Consider the following 17,416-nt stretch of genomic DNA (forward strand, 5'->3'; position numbering starts at 1 on the left):
TCAATACTTTGTAGGTGTATGTGATAAATATTAAATACTTCATATATTATTTCTCTTATTAATATGTTTGCCTGCAGTAAAAAATAATAGATGAAAAAACTGGAGGCCGATGTATAACTTTAGATGAACAAAATTATTTAACTAAGATGATCTTTATTCATGCTTCTCTCTATTTATTGCTTGCTTTGCACAGAAAGGAGTTGCAGGAGCTGCAGAATCTGTACAAACAGAACAGTGCGCATACAGCACAGCAAGCAGAACTGATCCAGCAGCTTCAGCTTCTGAATATGGACACACAGAAGGTACTGAGGAACCAGGAAGATGCTCACACAGCTGAAAGTATATCGTATCAAAAAGTATGCTTTTATTCTGTCATAAAAATGTAAATTTATATGTGTGAACTTATAAAAATATATAGAATTCAAATTTTTGCACATTTCAATATTACTTTATTACTCCCTTTTATATTGCTTCTTCAAACTTAAAAATGAAATATGATTCAATTTGGTAATATTCAAAATTATGTGAGTGTTTTTTATGGCTGTTAGGCTGAAACATTCAAAATATACATGCAAATTTATTCTGTAGGATATTGTTTTTATAAATTGGAGTTTTGATATCTACTATGAAACATACTAGGACTGTAGTCCTCAAACCAGGAAGGATTTGGAGAATGGGATTATTCAGCCTTCTATAGTGAGAAATTATTCAACAAGTATGATTCTAGTTTATGACCTAAAGCAGTCTTTCAGTTATAGAATTTGCACATTATTTTATTGGCAAATCTGCACAAACACAAATGGGTATGCTGATGAGGTATTTAGGATCAATATTTTTCAAGGATTTTTCTCTCTTTATTTTGTGTGTTTCTTTTAAGTAGTCATTTTACTTTACAATTGTTTAAGGATCCCCTCCAGAAGGCTTACCCAGCTATTTAGGTATGCTGACACAGCAACAATAATTACAGCTAGTAATTAAAAAACACTTTTATTGAATTCTTTATGTTTTGTGTGGTGTACATATTTATAGAAATAATTTATTTTCTACACAGATCAACCCTATGAGATTGATGTTATTTCCTCTTAATAGTTGAGGCAGCCAAGGCTTAGAGAGGTTAAATGGTGCAGTCTGTGTTATTTGGGGATTAGATTATTTCTGTCTAAACTTACTCTTCTCCTAAAAAAGCACTGTGAAAATTCAACATCTATAATTAATTTGAAATAAATAACTATTAAGTAAACTTTAAACACATACTTTCAAATGATGCTTTGTAACTGTGGTTTCTTGACTAAATTCTGTGTTTCCTTTGAGTTTCTCTCAGGACGAGGATGACACCAAGCATCAGGGTAGTGTCCATTCTCTCCACTTTGAATAGAACAGCTCCACCTTTTTGTTTTATATGGTGGGATTGCCCATTATGCTTTTGTTTCTAAACCAGACTCCGTTGCTAAATTGACTTGAAAAATTGGACCTTATTAGTAACTTTAATTCTTTTCTCTTTTTCACTGTGTAGGTATTTAATGCAAACATTTCTTCTTCTTTCTTGATTTTTGCTTGAAAGTCCCTAACCCATGGCAAGTTATATTAAAATATGTCTTTAGGGTTGCTTGTTGTTAAAGTTCATAACTCTTTTCTCTCATGTGCAAATACTTTTGCTGTTTCTCCTCTCAGTTAGCAAGAGGGAACTTGGTAAGGTGGAAGAAAAAGGCAGTGTTTCCTTTGCTATTTACTTTTTCAGTCTTTTGTTCTAAGATTCCTTTTTCAGCCTTGCTTAACTTAAAATTTAAGATAAATTGTTTCAGCCTTAATTCTAGTTTTTGGTTGATCCTCCTTAGCAGCCTTTGCAGAGAGCAACCATTTTTTTAATACACTACCTGAGAACTTTTGTAGATTCTATGTCATTTCAAACAACTGAATAATTAAACATTTTTATTTGAAGTGATTATTACCAGAGTAATACATGCTTGTGATAAATTTTCAAAAAATTCAGAAGCATATAAAAAAATAAAGTTCTCTGCCCTCCTGCCTGAAGCCCTTGCCCTAGACTTTACTGCTCTTAATATTTGAGAGTGTATCCTAGAGTTCCTCTAGAAGAACAGAATATTTTAAAATTATTTCATCTTTTTAATTATATAAGAATTACATGAATATATTATTATAAAAAATTGAAATGATATAGAAGTACTGATAATGCTGATATAACAGATTTGAGTTCTCTTCCGCTCATCCCAGTTCATTTCATTCCCCTCCCCAGGGGTAATAGTCTGAGTAGTCATTCCAGACCTTTTCATGCATTATATACTGTGTCTGTGTACATATACACATATCACCAATCTAGGTATCTTACATTTTTAATATTAATTAATTTATCCCATACTTACTGTTCTTTAACTTGCTGTTTTCAGATAATATGCCTTGGGTATATTTCCATGACAGTACGTATAGCTCTTGCTCTCCTCCTCCTCCCCATGCTCCAACAGAAACATGTAAAGTACAGCGTGGATTTACCAGAGTATAATTTGATGATTACTGAGGTCTCCCTCCTCAACTTTTTATTATAAACTTCAGAAGGAGGTTGTTCCTCATCTCTTCCACGGCGTCAGTTTTCCCTACTGGATCATTTCTAACCACATAAAAATATGCTGTTGTGTCTCTGATCTGCATGGAAGAACAAAACAATTAAGCAACAACAAAAAACCTGTCTTGACCTTACTATATTCCTTTCTTTCCCTTCCTTTCTCTCCTTTTCCAGCAATATTCCTTGCAAGAGCTAACTTGTCTCAAAGTTCTCTTCTTCCATTCTCTTTTGAACCTATTCCAATCAAGTTTTTGCCCCTTTCACGCCACTAAAATTTCTCTTTGCAGAATCATTTGTGACTCCCATATTGCTGAATTCAGTAATCTTCTAGCAGTCTTCATCTTACCTCACTTACCAGCAACACTGTCACAGTTGATGACTCTATCCTTTGAAACCTTTTTTTTCCTCCTGGCTTACAGCATATCACAGTTGTGTGGTTTTCTTCTTTCAGTTTCTAGCTGTTTCTTTTCTGTTTCTAGTCTTCCCTAGTCACCCTGTCCTCTAAATGTTAAAATGTTCCAAGCCAAAATCTTAGGGCCTCTTTTTTTCCCTCTGTTAAAATTCATATGCTAGGTGATTTTAGCTACTCACCTAGGCTTTCAAAATCATACTGTATATGCTGATGACTCCCAGATTTGATTATCTGCTCTGGATCTCTTCCCTGAACTCTAGGAAAGAGTATATCTAATCGCCTACTTAGCATCTTTTAACTTGATGCCTAACGGGCATCTCAGATAGCACATGTTCAAAACTAAGCTGTTGTCTGCTCTGCCTTCAGAGGGTGTCTGGAATCCTACTACTTCCCACTACCCCTGCTGTGACCACTAACTTGTATTACCTGAATGATTGCAGTAGTTTCCTACTTTGTTTCTTTGCTCCTGACCTTACCCACTTTGAGTTTATTCTCAACATAGATGCCAGAATGTTCTTGCTAAAACTTAGTAAGTCAAATCAGGTCATTCCTCTCTTAAATTCCCCCCATTGGTTTCTTGTCTGATTAAAAGTAAAAGCCGAAGTCCTTACTACAACCTGTGAGACTCTACGTGATCTGGCTCTGCATTACCTCTCTGATCTCATCTTTGCCTTAGCTTCTTAATCTCTCTGCTTTGGCCACATTTAACTTGTTTTTTCACTTGAACATACCAGGTATTCTTCACCCTCAAGGTCTGTGCACTTGGTTCCACTGCCTGAAATCTCTTCCCCCAGTTATCTGCATAGATGACCTTTTTACTACCTTTATTCTTCACCTCTCACAGCTTAAAAATCTATTTGATAACAGACATTAAATAGGAGGTGTAAGAATGATGCATGTTCTAACAGTAGTAGGAAGTTTGGGAACATAGCTGGGGCAGGTTCCTAGTTTAGGGATAAAAAAGACTCTTTGATGAAGTGATATTAATAATGTTTATTCTGAGAAGATAAGAAGACATCAGTGAGAGAAATTTCCCATAACTCTTCTACATGAACTATAGCTGAAGCCATAAATTCCCTAGTCAGTTAGTGCTTTTACTAAATTTGGAGAGGTAGAGCTAATACGCTCCTATTTGGAGAACGTGTCATAACCTGAACTTTGATCTGGGATACTTTTTGAAACCATGTAAACCTTCCCCCAGGATCATGACTGTCCCCTCCAAGAACGATCATGGACAATAATGAGAGATGTGATGCCAATATGGTGTGCTTATGAACAGCATGGAGGCAAAAAGAAAAAAGCAAGCAGATCTGCTGCTTTAGAGAACTGGCTTAGTTTTCCTTGTATTTGCTCTATTTTTTTCTCTTTCCCCCCGAAGTTTGAACTCCCTTTTCCTTCTATTTGTTCGTCAAAAGTTACCTCTCAAGGGGTGGGGGTTGGAGAGGAGAACTTCACTGATTTTTAACTTGATACTCATTCTGAACTTATAATTCTAATGGTAGCATTTTAATTTTGATATTATATTAGATCCTTGAAGTTGCTCCTAAGGTTTTCATTAGTATGTTCAACTAGACTTAATTCAAAAGTTCATGATTACTTATTTATACTTCGTAAATTTTGCCTACAGTTAGTAGACATTATAGTTAATATTTCATTGGTAGTCTGTGGGTAAATAGTTATCCATAAAAACACAGGAAAAAATCTTTACTGTATACTTCCATCTTCCAGAGGCAAATACCATTAACATTTTGAGTATTTCCTTTTAGGTTTTTAAATGCATTTTAACATATATCTTGACTACCCTAATTATCTTTCACTTCATGTTATATAAAAACAATATCATGACATATAACTATTTTGGAAGCCCTAATATAACTTATTTAACCATTTTTCCAGTGTTGATCACGTATGCTGTTTAAATATTTCACTATTATAAATAAAGCTGCAGTAAACATCTCTTTGTTGTCAGCTTAGACTATTAGCATTCATTAGAGAATATTGAATATGTACACATACACACACACACACACACACACACACACACACACACACACTCACTCACACACCCCCCCTAGGAAACAGTTCCTTTTATGAAAAAGCTAGTGACATTATATTAATGTTGTACAGTTCACTCTTAATTAGTTCATACATAAAGATAGCTTTTTTAAGTTATTAAATAGTAAGAAAGCACAGAGGATCATGGAGTTTGAAGGAGACCTGCCTACCACATGAGAAATGATCAGTAAATGTTAAATTATTGAACCTTGAGGAGTTATGTGCAACACTATCCCACTTTGGATAATGCAATTTAAAAATCATAGATGTTTATTTGAATTGTTAAAGTATTTTTAAACTTTACAGGCATATATTTCTATCTTAATTTAAATACTATTCCAGTCCATTTAATTTTTAACTATTTGAGTGAGTGGTCCTGGAGTGGTATAAAAATGTAGAAAAACTAAGAATACAAGTTGGAAGGCCTTCCAGTTGGAGCATAATCATAAATAAAGATAACATAAATTGTGCTATAAGCCAGGGAGAATGTGTGTTTACATGTACACACACTATTTTAGAAATATATTATTTAAGCTGAGGTACAAATGTAAGTCATCTCCAACAACCATATATGAATAATGGTTAACATTTATTGAGCTTATTTTGTATCAGCCACTGGGAAAAGGGCTTTTGCCCACTGTTTAAGCCCCACACCAGCCCTGTGTGGTATATTATTATTAGTATCCCTTATTATTTTATAGATCAAGTAACTGAGTCTTAGAGTATTGTTTAAAATCAAACAGCTACCAGGTGGTAGAATTCAAATGTAGGTAATCTTGAGTCCAAAACCCACAATGTTAAACTCTATTATAGAGCCCACAGTATATATAGTTCAGTTATGCATAGAATAATGTGGTCTTATCCTTAGTGTTCTGTAATAGATTCTATAAACTTGCATAATTCATTCTACTCAAAATTCTTTCAATACTCAATAACTTTTAATGTTGGGGGTTTGTTTTGATATCTGAGTTAAATGTTATTCAAAATATTCCATTACATTCTTTTTGGTGAAAGGGGAGCCCAGCATGTTATCATCCTCTGTGAAAAGAGCCCCCATCATTATTCTTCAGCCACTGTTTCTTCTGATTGTACAAATTTGGTTTCTTCTATTTTGTTGCAACTTTAAACTTTTTGACCTACAGATTTTTTTGACCTGCAGATTTTTTTTACTAGACCTGTTACCCCCCCACCCCACCCCTAAAATATATCATCTGTGGAGTTAAGGATTTTTAAATTTGGGAATGATCACATTACATTATTTATCATGAATAAACAGTATGCTAGTGTTCAGACTTCCAGTGTTCATTTACATCAAATTATTCATTCTAATCCTAGAACATTTTACTTAATACTTGTCTTTATTCCTCTTCTACATGTAGTTTTCTAGATTTTTTTCAATAAATTAGAGTAATCAAGTAGTCCATGCAACAATGAAACGAAACTGTTTACTTACAAATTAAGATTTGTAAATATATTTTCACATAAATTAATTATATTATCCCCAAATAATAATTGAGGCCTAGCTGTAAGACTCAGGTGAGTTGAATTACAGTAATAGTTTATTTCCAGTTCTTACTAAGTTTACTTCTTCAAGAGTTAGGTCTTAATTTACTGTTTCTAATGGAGTTTCTCTGTTTCCTCTGTTCTCTCAATTCTCCTCTCTACATTTTTTTCCTCTCATTTCCCTTCCTTTTTTCCCAGTTATTAAGTTGATTTATATCATAGTATTTATTTTGTTATCTGAAAGGATAAAAATAGTTGCCTTCAGTGGTAGGATAAGGGGAATGAGGAAGGGAGATAAAGGTAAAGAGAAAAAAGAAAAAAAATTTGAGCACAGGAAAGAGGTGAGTCATATTTTCCTCGAGGTCTCCATAACAAATCATTAGTCTCATACACAAAATTACCTAACATAATGTGGAGGGCTCCTCTAGACGAGAAATACCCATCAAGATAAATAAACTAGTGTGTTTTCTTCCCCTGAGCATGCTGTAACCATTTATTTAAGTTTTAATAGTTTTTCTACCTTTGGATGTCATTTATATACATGTGTATGATTTAAACATAGGTAGGAATTGTATCAGCATTTTCAACTTCTAGACCATCTAACATGTTTGGGGTACTAAATATGTATTTTATCAGTTTTTGTTCTATTTAATGATAATTACATGATGTGAGCTAATATCAATCCAGGAAAATAAGGAGTTAGGTTATACATACTTTTAGTTTAAACTGGATGTTAAATCAGATTGTTTTCTTCTCATTTTTATGCTGTGAACAGTTATAGTTTTTACTTGTAAAATTTATTATCTCAATCAGAGTAGCAGATAGTATACTTACAAAAATGGAATATTATATTCTTTAAACAAATTAGTCATTGGGTCACAGAGCTTATTCATTTCCAAAATTTTTAAGGTAAATAATATATCATCTTGTTCCTCAACATTAATAAAAATATAAGAAGAAAAGTACTTCAGTCTAAGCCCCTGAAAATTAAAGGACTTGGACTTTGGGGGTGCTATTTCTGGAGATAACCTGCTTTCTATCCCCTAGAGATCTTTATAGTGTTTTTTCACTTTAAATTCTTTGACAAAAAATAACATGAAGAATAGTAAACATAATAAATTGCTTATGGATTATAATGATTGGTACTTCTAAAGTATATAGGGGAATGTATGATTAAATTTTTATAGGCCAGAATCTTGCAAAAGATTCTGATCTATTCCAGCTTTTTGGACTATTAGAGGAAAGAAATTATAGAGAAAAGTGCCTCTCTGAAAACTTCTGAAAGCAATTGCAATTGCTAATAGAGAAAAAGCATGCCTAATCAGGATGCGTAAACCTAAGCAGATGAATGAATTTGTTATATTACCTAATTGACTCACTTGAGAGGTATTTTTTGACTCACTCTGCTGTTACTAATGGGATGAGAGTAAGATGGTGTCTAACCAGGGGACCAGAACATCCAAAACCTTTGCCTTCTTGTGGGATCTCTAGAGAAACAAACATTCTATCATCCTGAGGCTTTGTCACCAAAAACACTTTAGAAATAAAAATAGACAGACAAACTTCTTGAAGGCTTTTCTAGCTAAGTTTACTGGTGGACTGGGGCCTAGAATTAAAAATGACTGGAGGACTGTCTTTGCTTTCTTTAAGTCCACGGCTGAGTGGTCTGATTGCTATTAAATAAGTAAAGTCCAATTAGCCATCAAGAAAATGGGCAAGTAGGAGATGTATATTTTGAGTAAGAACTAAGGAATAATAGAGTTTGTCCCAATTCCTAGAGTAAGGCTGATCTAGATCACCTGTTTCAGGCTTTTTAAAGTTCTTTTTCACCTGCTGCTTGGTGGAAGGGTGGATATTTTCAGAGAAAGATAGAGCTTGCCTCAATGTCTAGAGTTGCCCACCCAGTCATATGAGATTAAGCCAGGGCAACTTCTGAATAGGAAGTACAACCACATAAATTTAATGGCAGAGAGGGCCAAGTAGAGAACACAAGAAGAGAGCTGTTAGTCTTCATTTTTATGGAAACAATAAAGAGAGGAGAGAAGAGAAGAGACAAGAAAACAGACATTAAGATAGAGCCTTCGTCCATGAAGGAATAGGCCCTGGAGCCTTACATCTGTGAAAGAAGATCCCAAGACATGGCACCCAAGAGAAAAGTATCCACATCCTTGATACTGATGGCTAGGAAATTGGTCCTCGTTCCTGATGACACACTATCATTATGCCTGCACCTTGGGCAATGGGAGGGAAACTGTGTTGCCAATATTTATTAATGTTCGTGAGATTCTTAAATATTTGAAATCTGTAAATTCTTTTTAAAAAATTTTTATTGAGGTATAATTTGAAAACTACATTTTTTAATAATATTATGTTCTATTATTTTCCTTCAAAGATTTGTGCTGATTGGGTAAAAGCTGATTAGTATTAATAAAGCATATAAATAAGAGGGAGAAGGCTTAAATAATCTTTTACTGAATAAATGATTCTGTATGCTATTGGACACAGCTTTAGTTCTTTCTAGTCAACTTCGCTCTTGTCTTTAGATTTTGCTTTTTCCTTTTCTACCCTGAACTCAATCATGAAACTCAGCAACATGGCACAGGTAGGTCTCTGAAAGGCCCACTATGATCCCTTCATTGTTCCTCAAAGCTGTCAGGTTCCTCCTCTCTCTTCCCTTCTAGAATATCCAATGGTATCAGCTGTGGAAAGAACATTGGACATATTCCCTGGTATAAAGGTAGTTGGAAGGGAAAGTACAAATTTATATCCTGCAATTCTTTATAAATCATGAAGACAGCCCTTTCTTTATAAAACAATTTTTAGACTGGCTGTAAAGTGAAATGGGTTATTTAAAGTATTTATAATAGTATGAAGGTATAATCCCTTACAGAAAATAAAAAGTATGTTGAACTAATTGTATGTCACAGGAGTGATTTGGAGGGTCTTGTTTTTATGACAAAGTATATATCTGAAGAAAAGCATTTAAAAAGAGGTTTTACAAGCCTTTTTTTAAATTTTAAACTTAAAAAAATAAACTGTAGCATACGAACAAAAAAATACTCTGCCAGCTTTTCTGTAGTTAAGTTTCTTCCCATGAGGCAAGGCCAACTAATCGAAGATCCTCCCCATCTTGACTTGGATGAGCAAACCTAAAAACCTACTGTATTAACATAATTTTGAGATTCTGTCTTTGGAGATTTTGCTTTTGTTATAAGATCTCACTATCTCACTATTAGCCTTATTTTTTTTAAAAAAGCAGATGTTAATTCTTAGGTCACATTCCAAGTGTCGTCAGCAAATATGTATCAGGTTTGGTTTTTTTTTGTCAGACTCAGTTACCACAAATTGAATTATGCCTCATTAATTCACAATCGTAAGTTAGGATTTTCATCACCAAGTAAGTTCGTGTGTATTGGAGGAATACCATTGTTTACTATATATGACTGTATGCCACCAGTTATATACCTTACGCTGTCTCACAGTCTTAATAAACTCTAGTTTTAAATTTATTTAACTCATGTTGCCTTCAGTTAAAAAAAATTAAAATTATCTGTCATCACTTTGGACCCTGATTCTGTTTTTATCACTCTGACCGAGGTCTTCAGTGATTTCCTGTTCTCTACAGGAATAAATCCATCTTCCTTAACCTGGCATTCAGGAGTCTTTACATTCCATCTGCAGTTTTATTGCCTGGCTTTGTCTCTTATTATTCCTTCTGCTGCTCCTCCTCTACTTTAGCAGTAGATGCTAGTTTTTACTAGATGGAACTGTCAATGAAAGTTTTTCTTTTTTTCTTTCAAATGTATATATTGAATCCAATTAGGCTGATAGATCTTACTCTCCCTTTCTGTTTCTTCCTACCACTGTACATATTTTTTTTTACATTTCTTCTATCTTTAGAATGACTTTTTTGTTTTCATTCAATTTCTATAATACCATCATGGCTCAGTTCAAGTCCGTTCTTTATCATGAAGATTAATATAGCTAGCTTAAAATGTTTGCATCCCTGTATTACAACTGGCCAATAGAACATCTTGTCTTTTTAACATCAGTTGGAGTTTTATATTGGTAGGTGATTATATCATTTAGTTTCCCATATGTTTTTATATTGTTATTCCTCTTAGACTATTAAAATAACTTGAGGGCAATGAGTATGTCATATATAGACCATATATATGTATAAGTTTGTATATATGTATAGACATAACTATTTTATTGATCATTAATAAATTTGGTTATATGTTTTGAAACAGCTTTACAGTGAGTTACATATTTGGTTTGAAACCACAAAATCAAGTGAAGCTATGCTCCGACAAAGTGTTGTTAATCTTCAGGATAAGCTATTTCAAAAAGAGCAGGAAAACGCTGCATTAAAAGAAAAGCTTCAGGAGTCACAAGGAGCACTCTATCCTTTACCTCAAGAATGTGATTCAGACCACTCAGAACAGGTGAGACATTTTCTAAAAATGTTACCCAGTATAATATCATATTAAATTTTCTAGTATAATTGACTAAAACACAAAAATTGAATAAATTTGCATATATTAGAATATAAGTGTGGCAGATTTACGCTGTGCTATTTTTTTGTACTCTGTAGACATAAATATTATATACAATGTGGATTCATATAGACATGCATGTAGAAACACAGGGTGTATCTGGTATAGTTATTGGGATGAAACATTTGGTTGATATATGATAATGAAGAGGAAATTAATAGGTCATGTCCATTTTGAGACATTTTATTGAATGGGGTAATGGAATGAAAAGAGTATTGAATAGAAAGTCGCATAAAAGTACTTGCCATAATTCCTGGTATGTGGTAGTTAATACCATTTAGTCCCAGTTCTATCACTATCTTTTTTTTTTTTTTTAAAGTTTTAATTTATTGATTGATTGATTGCTTGATTGCTATGTTGGGTCTTCGTTTCTGTGCTAGGGCTTTCTCTAGTTGCGGCAAGCGGGGGCCACTCTTCATCGCGGTGCGTGGGCCTCTCACTATCGTGGCCTCTCTTGTTGCCGAGCACAGGCTCCATACGTGCAGGCTCAGTAGTTGTGGCTCACGGGTCTAGTTGCTCCGCGGCATGTGGGATCTTCCCAGACCAGGGTGCGAACCCGTGTCCCCTGCATTAGCAGGCAGATTCTCAACCACTGCGCCACCAGGGAAGCCCTATCACTATCTTGATATATGATTTTGGACAGATCAATTGACTTTTCTACCTATTCTTGTCCTATTAAGTGAGGTAGTACAAATGTATAGATAAATATGCAGTTTCAGGATTCAAATAAACCTGGGATCAAATTATAGCTTTGCCTGTGAGCTTTGTGAACTTGAGCAAATTTCTTAACCCTTTAGCCAAAGTTTCTTCACAAATAAAGTGTTGATATTAATAGTATCTTTATCATAAGAGTTTTGTGAGGATTAATGAGGTAATGCATGTCAAATGCAGAGCCTGTCATATAGAAAATATCCAGTGGTACCTCTTTTAGATAATTTTCAAGGTAACTGTCATCTCTAAATATGTATTATAAAACAATCTTATTCCTATAAATTTATTTGTTTTTAAGGCACTCAGCACTTCTTTAAATGTTAGAATTTAAAGAAATGAAATTAACACAAGTACATAATTGGGAGCTTAAATGTTTATTAATGATCCTTTAACCTTAATGATCCAGCAATTTTTCAACCCAGCATATTTTGTCTTGCTAACAACTCAAACGTAAGATGACAAGTTTTAAATTTGTATTGTATTATATTGCATTTTTTGGACATCAGGTGCACAGAATTGGATTAGTCATAAGATTTGTATCATGACACAGTATTATGTTACATGCATATTTATTTTAATTAAGTTACTTTTTTGTTACAATAAACACTGTTGGTTCCACCAACTAATTCAAGGGTAGGAAATTACTAATAACTTATATCTACTTGTATCCTTCACCCTTTACTGGTACCCTGATTCTCTCACCAGAGGTAACTACTGAACTATTTATCATTTTGATTATTTTTTAGAAAGTTTTATCTCATATAAATTTATGAGGAAATAGAATATTGTTTAGTTTTGCCATTTATAAAAATGTATCAAATTGTGTTGTTTCCTGGGATTTGGCAATTTTGACTCAACACTGTGTTAAGATTCATCTATGATGTTTGGTATAACTTCATTTATTTTGACTGATATAAAATATTCTGTTATATGTGATTATATCATAACTACTTGTCCATTCATTTGTAGATGAGTATTAGGGTTATTTCCAGTTTTTTGCTGTTATGAATAATGCTGCAATTGACATTTTTTACATGATTCTTAGTACACACGTGCATGCATTTTTGTGGATTAACTATCTCAGAATGGAAATCCTAGGTCTAGGGTGTGAAAATGTAAACTTTCACAAAATACTGGTCACTTATTTTTCAAAGTGGTTTTCATCAATTTTACTCACATCAGCAATGCATTTGGTTGTATTTCCTACGATTACTAGCCAAGTGAGTGCCTTCCTCTGCAAAATGTCTATTTATATCTTTTATCCATTCTTGTACTGGATTTTTTTCTTATTGATTTGTAAAAGTTCTTTAAATGTCCTTGATATTAATCTCTAGTAAGTTGAATGTGTGGCAAATATCTTCTCTCAGTGTGTACCTTGTCTTTTCATTTTCTTTAACATGTCATATAAACAGATATTCTTAATTTTAATTTAGAAAATTTAATCTTTTATAGTTAGTGCTCATTTAAGAAATTCTTCCCTACCCCAAATATGGAAATATTTGCACCTCTGTTTCCTTCAAAAAGTTTTAAAGCTTTGCTTATGTCATTTATGTCCATAATTCATTTGGAATTGTATTTCACATACAGTATAAGGTAAGGATCCATTTTTATTTATTTATTTTTCCCCAAATAGTAGCTAGTTTTTCCAAATCAACCCATTGGATGATCCACCTTTTTTCTTGTGTAGTGCTGGGCTACCTCTATCATATATCCTAGTTCAGTGTATTTGTGAGTTTCTTTCTAGACTCTTTTCTCTATATTCCTGGATAATGTTACATCATCTTAATCAGTATAGCTTCATAGTAAGTCTTTATATTTGGTAGATTACTTTCTTACTGTTCTTTAAAGTGTCTTGGCCATGTTGGCACTTAGCACTATAACTTTAAGGGTAATTTATAGTTCATGAAAACACTTGAAATTTTTTGTAAACGATTTTATTGAAGTGTAACATACAAATAGTAAAGTGTACAAACCTTAAGTGTTTAACTCAATGACATTTCACAAATAGAACACATCCATATAAATACGACTCAGATCAAGATGTAGAATATTACCAGTATTGAGTAAACCTTCATAATGTTCCTAATTAGTGGCTACCCCTATGATGTAACCAGTTTTGACTTCTATCATCATTGATTAGTTTTGCTTCTTTTTGAAACTTACAGTATTTAACCTTTAAACACTCTATATGCCATGGGGTTTTTTTGTAAATATCAATTATCATATTAGGAAGTTCCCATCTATTCATAGTTTGAAAGCTTTTTCATGAACAGGTATTGATTGTATACAATGTGTCTTTTAAGATGATGCTAAGGCTTTTCTCATGTATTCTGTTAACATGGTTATTACATTGATTGTTTTTCAATTATTAATTCAGTTTTGTATTCTTTGAAATAAACCTAACTTTGTTGTAATGTTTTATTATTTTCATATTGCTGGATTCAATTGGCCAGTATTTTTCTTAGGATTTTAACATCTATCTTTATGAGGGATATTGGGCTGTACTTCTCCTTTCTTGAATGTTTCTTGTTAGATTTTATCAAGGTGATGCTGGTGTCCTACTATGAATTGCAAAGTATTCTCTCTTTTTTACTTCACTAGAAGAGTTTGTATAAGACATATTTCTTTCTTATTAAACACTGAATGCTCTCCTTCTAACATAAGGAACAAGTCAGTTATATTCAACATTGTACTGGAGATTCTAACTAGTACAATAAGGCAAGAAACAAATAAAATCATGCTAATTAGAAATAAGGAAGTAAAACTTTTTTATTCACAGAACCTGAGCGTCCGTATACAAAGCGTACTGAATCTATGATGAAACAACTAGAAATAGTAAGAAAATTTAACAGTGTTGCAAGATACCATCAATTTACAAAAGTCAATTATATATCTAAATATTAGAAACAAATAATTAGAAATTGAAATCGAAAAAGACCACTTATAAGAATATCAAAACCTGTGTAATAATTAAGGATAAATTTGACAAAATATGCCCCGGACCTATACACTGAAAAGTACAAAACATAGCAGAGTGAAATTAAAAGACATATATAAGTGGACAGCTAGGCCAAGTTCATGAATCAGAAGATGCAATGTTGTCAAAATGTCACTTCTCCCCAAATTGATCTATTTATTATGTAATCCCAATCAAAATTCCAGAAAGCTATAGTTTTTAGATAAATACAAGCCAATTCTAAAATGTATAGGGAAATGCAAGGGACCTAAAAGACCAAAATAAAGTATTTGGTTGGCCAAAAAGTTCATTTCGGTTTTTCTATAAGATGTTATGGAAAACCCCAAACGAACTTTTTGGCCAACCAAATAGTAAAAAATAAAGTTGGAGGACTTACACTACCCAATTTTGAGACCTATTTATCAAGCTAAAAATGAAAAAAATGGTGTGGTATTGGTGTAATGATTGACAAAATAATTGATATAACAGAATAGAGTCCAGAAAAATACCCAGTAATACATATCGCTGTATAGTACCTCTTGAAATGTGGGTACTGTAAGTCACTTTGTTCTTTTTCAAGGATGCTCTGTAGACTCTTGCTCTACTGCGTTTTTATAGAACTTTTAGTATTAGCTTGTCAACTTTACAAATAAATATTCAGTTAGAAATGTTTCTAATTTCCCTTGTGATTTTCATTTTGCCCCTTTGGTTATTAGAAAATGTGTTATTTACTTTTGAAATGTTTGTGTTTTTTCCTTGTATATCTTATTTTTATTCACTTCTAATATAATTCCATTATGGTCAGAGATAGTGTTCTATAAGATTACTGTATTTGGAAATTTATTGAGACTTGTTGTATGGTCCAGCATATAGTTTTGATGAATGTACTATTTATACCTGAAAATAATTTATAATCTGCAGGTATTGGCTGGAGTGTTCCTTAAATATCAATATTAATTATGTCATTGTGGTTGACAGTGTTCAGATCTGTCTTTAGTGATTTTTATCCTTAGTTTTTAAATCAGTTTTTCTATCAGTTGCTGAGAGAGGTGTTAAAAATCTTCCAGTATGTTGTAGATTTTTCTGTTTTCCCTTTAATTTTGTCAACTTTTGCTTCATGTATTTTAAAGCTGTTTTATTAGGGGCATACATACTTATGACTGTCATTTCTTTCTAATTAATTGAACCCTTTGCTATTGTAAAATGTCACTTTTAACTATAATAATATTCTGTTGACTTGAAATCCAATTTTATGATGTTAATATAGCTAGTCAGTCTCTTTAATGGTTACATTTTCCATGGGAGATTACCTTTTTCTTATTCTTTAAATTTCCAACTATAGGTGTCTTAATATTTAAAGTGTACAGAGTAAGATTCTGTTTTTTATTCATTCTGACAATTTCTTCCTTTTCATTGCAGCATTAGTGCACTTAAATTTAATTATTAATATGGTTGGGTTTAGGTGTACCATCTTACCATTTGTTTTCCATTTGTCCTATTTTCTGTTCCTCTGTTCCCATTTCCTTCCTTTTTCTGGATTAATTGACTGTTTATATATTTTTTAAAAGCAATTTAAAAACATCACTTTTCTGTCTTCTGCACTCCACTGTTTCTCACAGTATCACTGGGAATTTGTTTCATTGTTCACTTAAATGTGATGTGTCAGTTTTGGCTGGCTTTTTTCCTCAATATTTAACCTTTGGTTTTAAGCACTTTAATTATGATGTTCCCAAGTATGATTTTCATTGTAGTCATCCTTCTTGCAGTTTGATAAGCTTCTTTTTTTTTTTTTTTTTTAAAGGTTAGACTTTATTTATTATCCAGATTCTATTTCTATTTCCTGGGGATTAAAAAAAATTTTTTAACATCTTTATTGGAGTATAATTGCTTTACAATATTGTGTTAGTTTCTGCTGTATAACAAAGTGAATCAACTATATGTATACATATATCCTCATATCCCCTCCCTCTTGCATCTCCCTCCCACCCTACCTATCCCACCCCTTTAGGTGGTAACAAAGCACTGAGCTGATCTTGCTGTGCTATGCAGCTGCTTCCCACTAGCTATCTATTTTACATTTGGTACTGTATATATGTCAGTGCTACTCTTTCACTTCATCCCAGCTTACCCTTCCCCCTCCCCGTGTCCTCAAGTCCATTCTCTACATCTGCATCTTTATTCCTGTCCTGCCCCTAGGTTCATCGGAACCATTTTTTTTTTAGATCCCTTATATATGTGTTAGCATATGGTATTTGTTTTTCTCTTTCTGACTTACTTCACTCCATATGACAGACTCTGGGTCCATCCACCTCACTACAAATAAGTCAATTTCGTTTCTATTTCTGGTGGAGTAATATTCCGTTGTATATATGTTCCACATCTTCTTTATCCATTCATCTGTCAGTGGACACATAGGTTGCTTCCATGTCCTGGCTATTGTAAATACTGCTGCAATGAACATTGTGATACATGATTCTTCTTGAATTATGACTTTCTCAGGGTATATGCCCAGTAGTGAGATTGCTGGGTCATTTGGTAGTTCTATTTTTAGGTTTTCAAGGAACCTCCATACTGTTCTCCATAGTGGCTGTCTCAATTTACATTCCTACCAACAGTGCAAGAGGGTTCCCTTTTCTCCACAC

At 33.1% G+C, this 17,416-nt stretch overlaps 1 protein-coding gene across 6 annotated transcripts in view; it reads left to right on the plus strand.

The window, feature by feature from the left end:
- The window catches only part of CNTLN (centlein), a 366,460-nt gene that overhangs the window by 142,664 nt on the left and 206,380 nt on the right, over positions 1-17,416 (plus strand). For all 6 annotated transcript variants that reach the window (XM_082467994.1, XM_082467993.1, XM_082467992.1 and 3 more), the window contains exons 7-8: positions 198-356; positions 10,802-10,996. In XM_082467994.1, the coding sequence (XP_082324120.1) occupies positions 198-356; positions 10,802-10,996 (354 nt within the window). The remainder of the gene's footprint in view (positions 1-197; positions 357-10,801; positions 10,997-17,416) is intronic.

This window comes from Balaenoptera physalus, assembly GCF_965194825.1.
Source record: "Balaenoptera physalus genome assembly, chromosome: 7".
Taxonomy (NCBI): domain Eukaryota; kingdom Metazoa; phylum Chordata; class Mammalia; order Artiodactyla; family Balaenopteridae; genus Balaenoptera; species Balaenoptera physalus.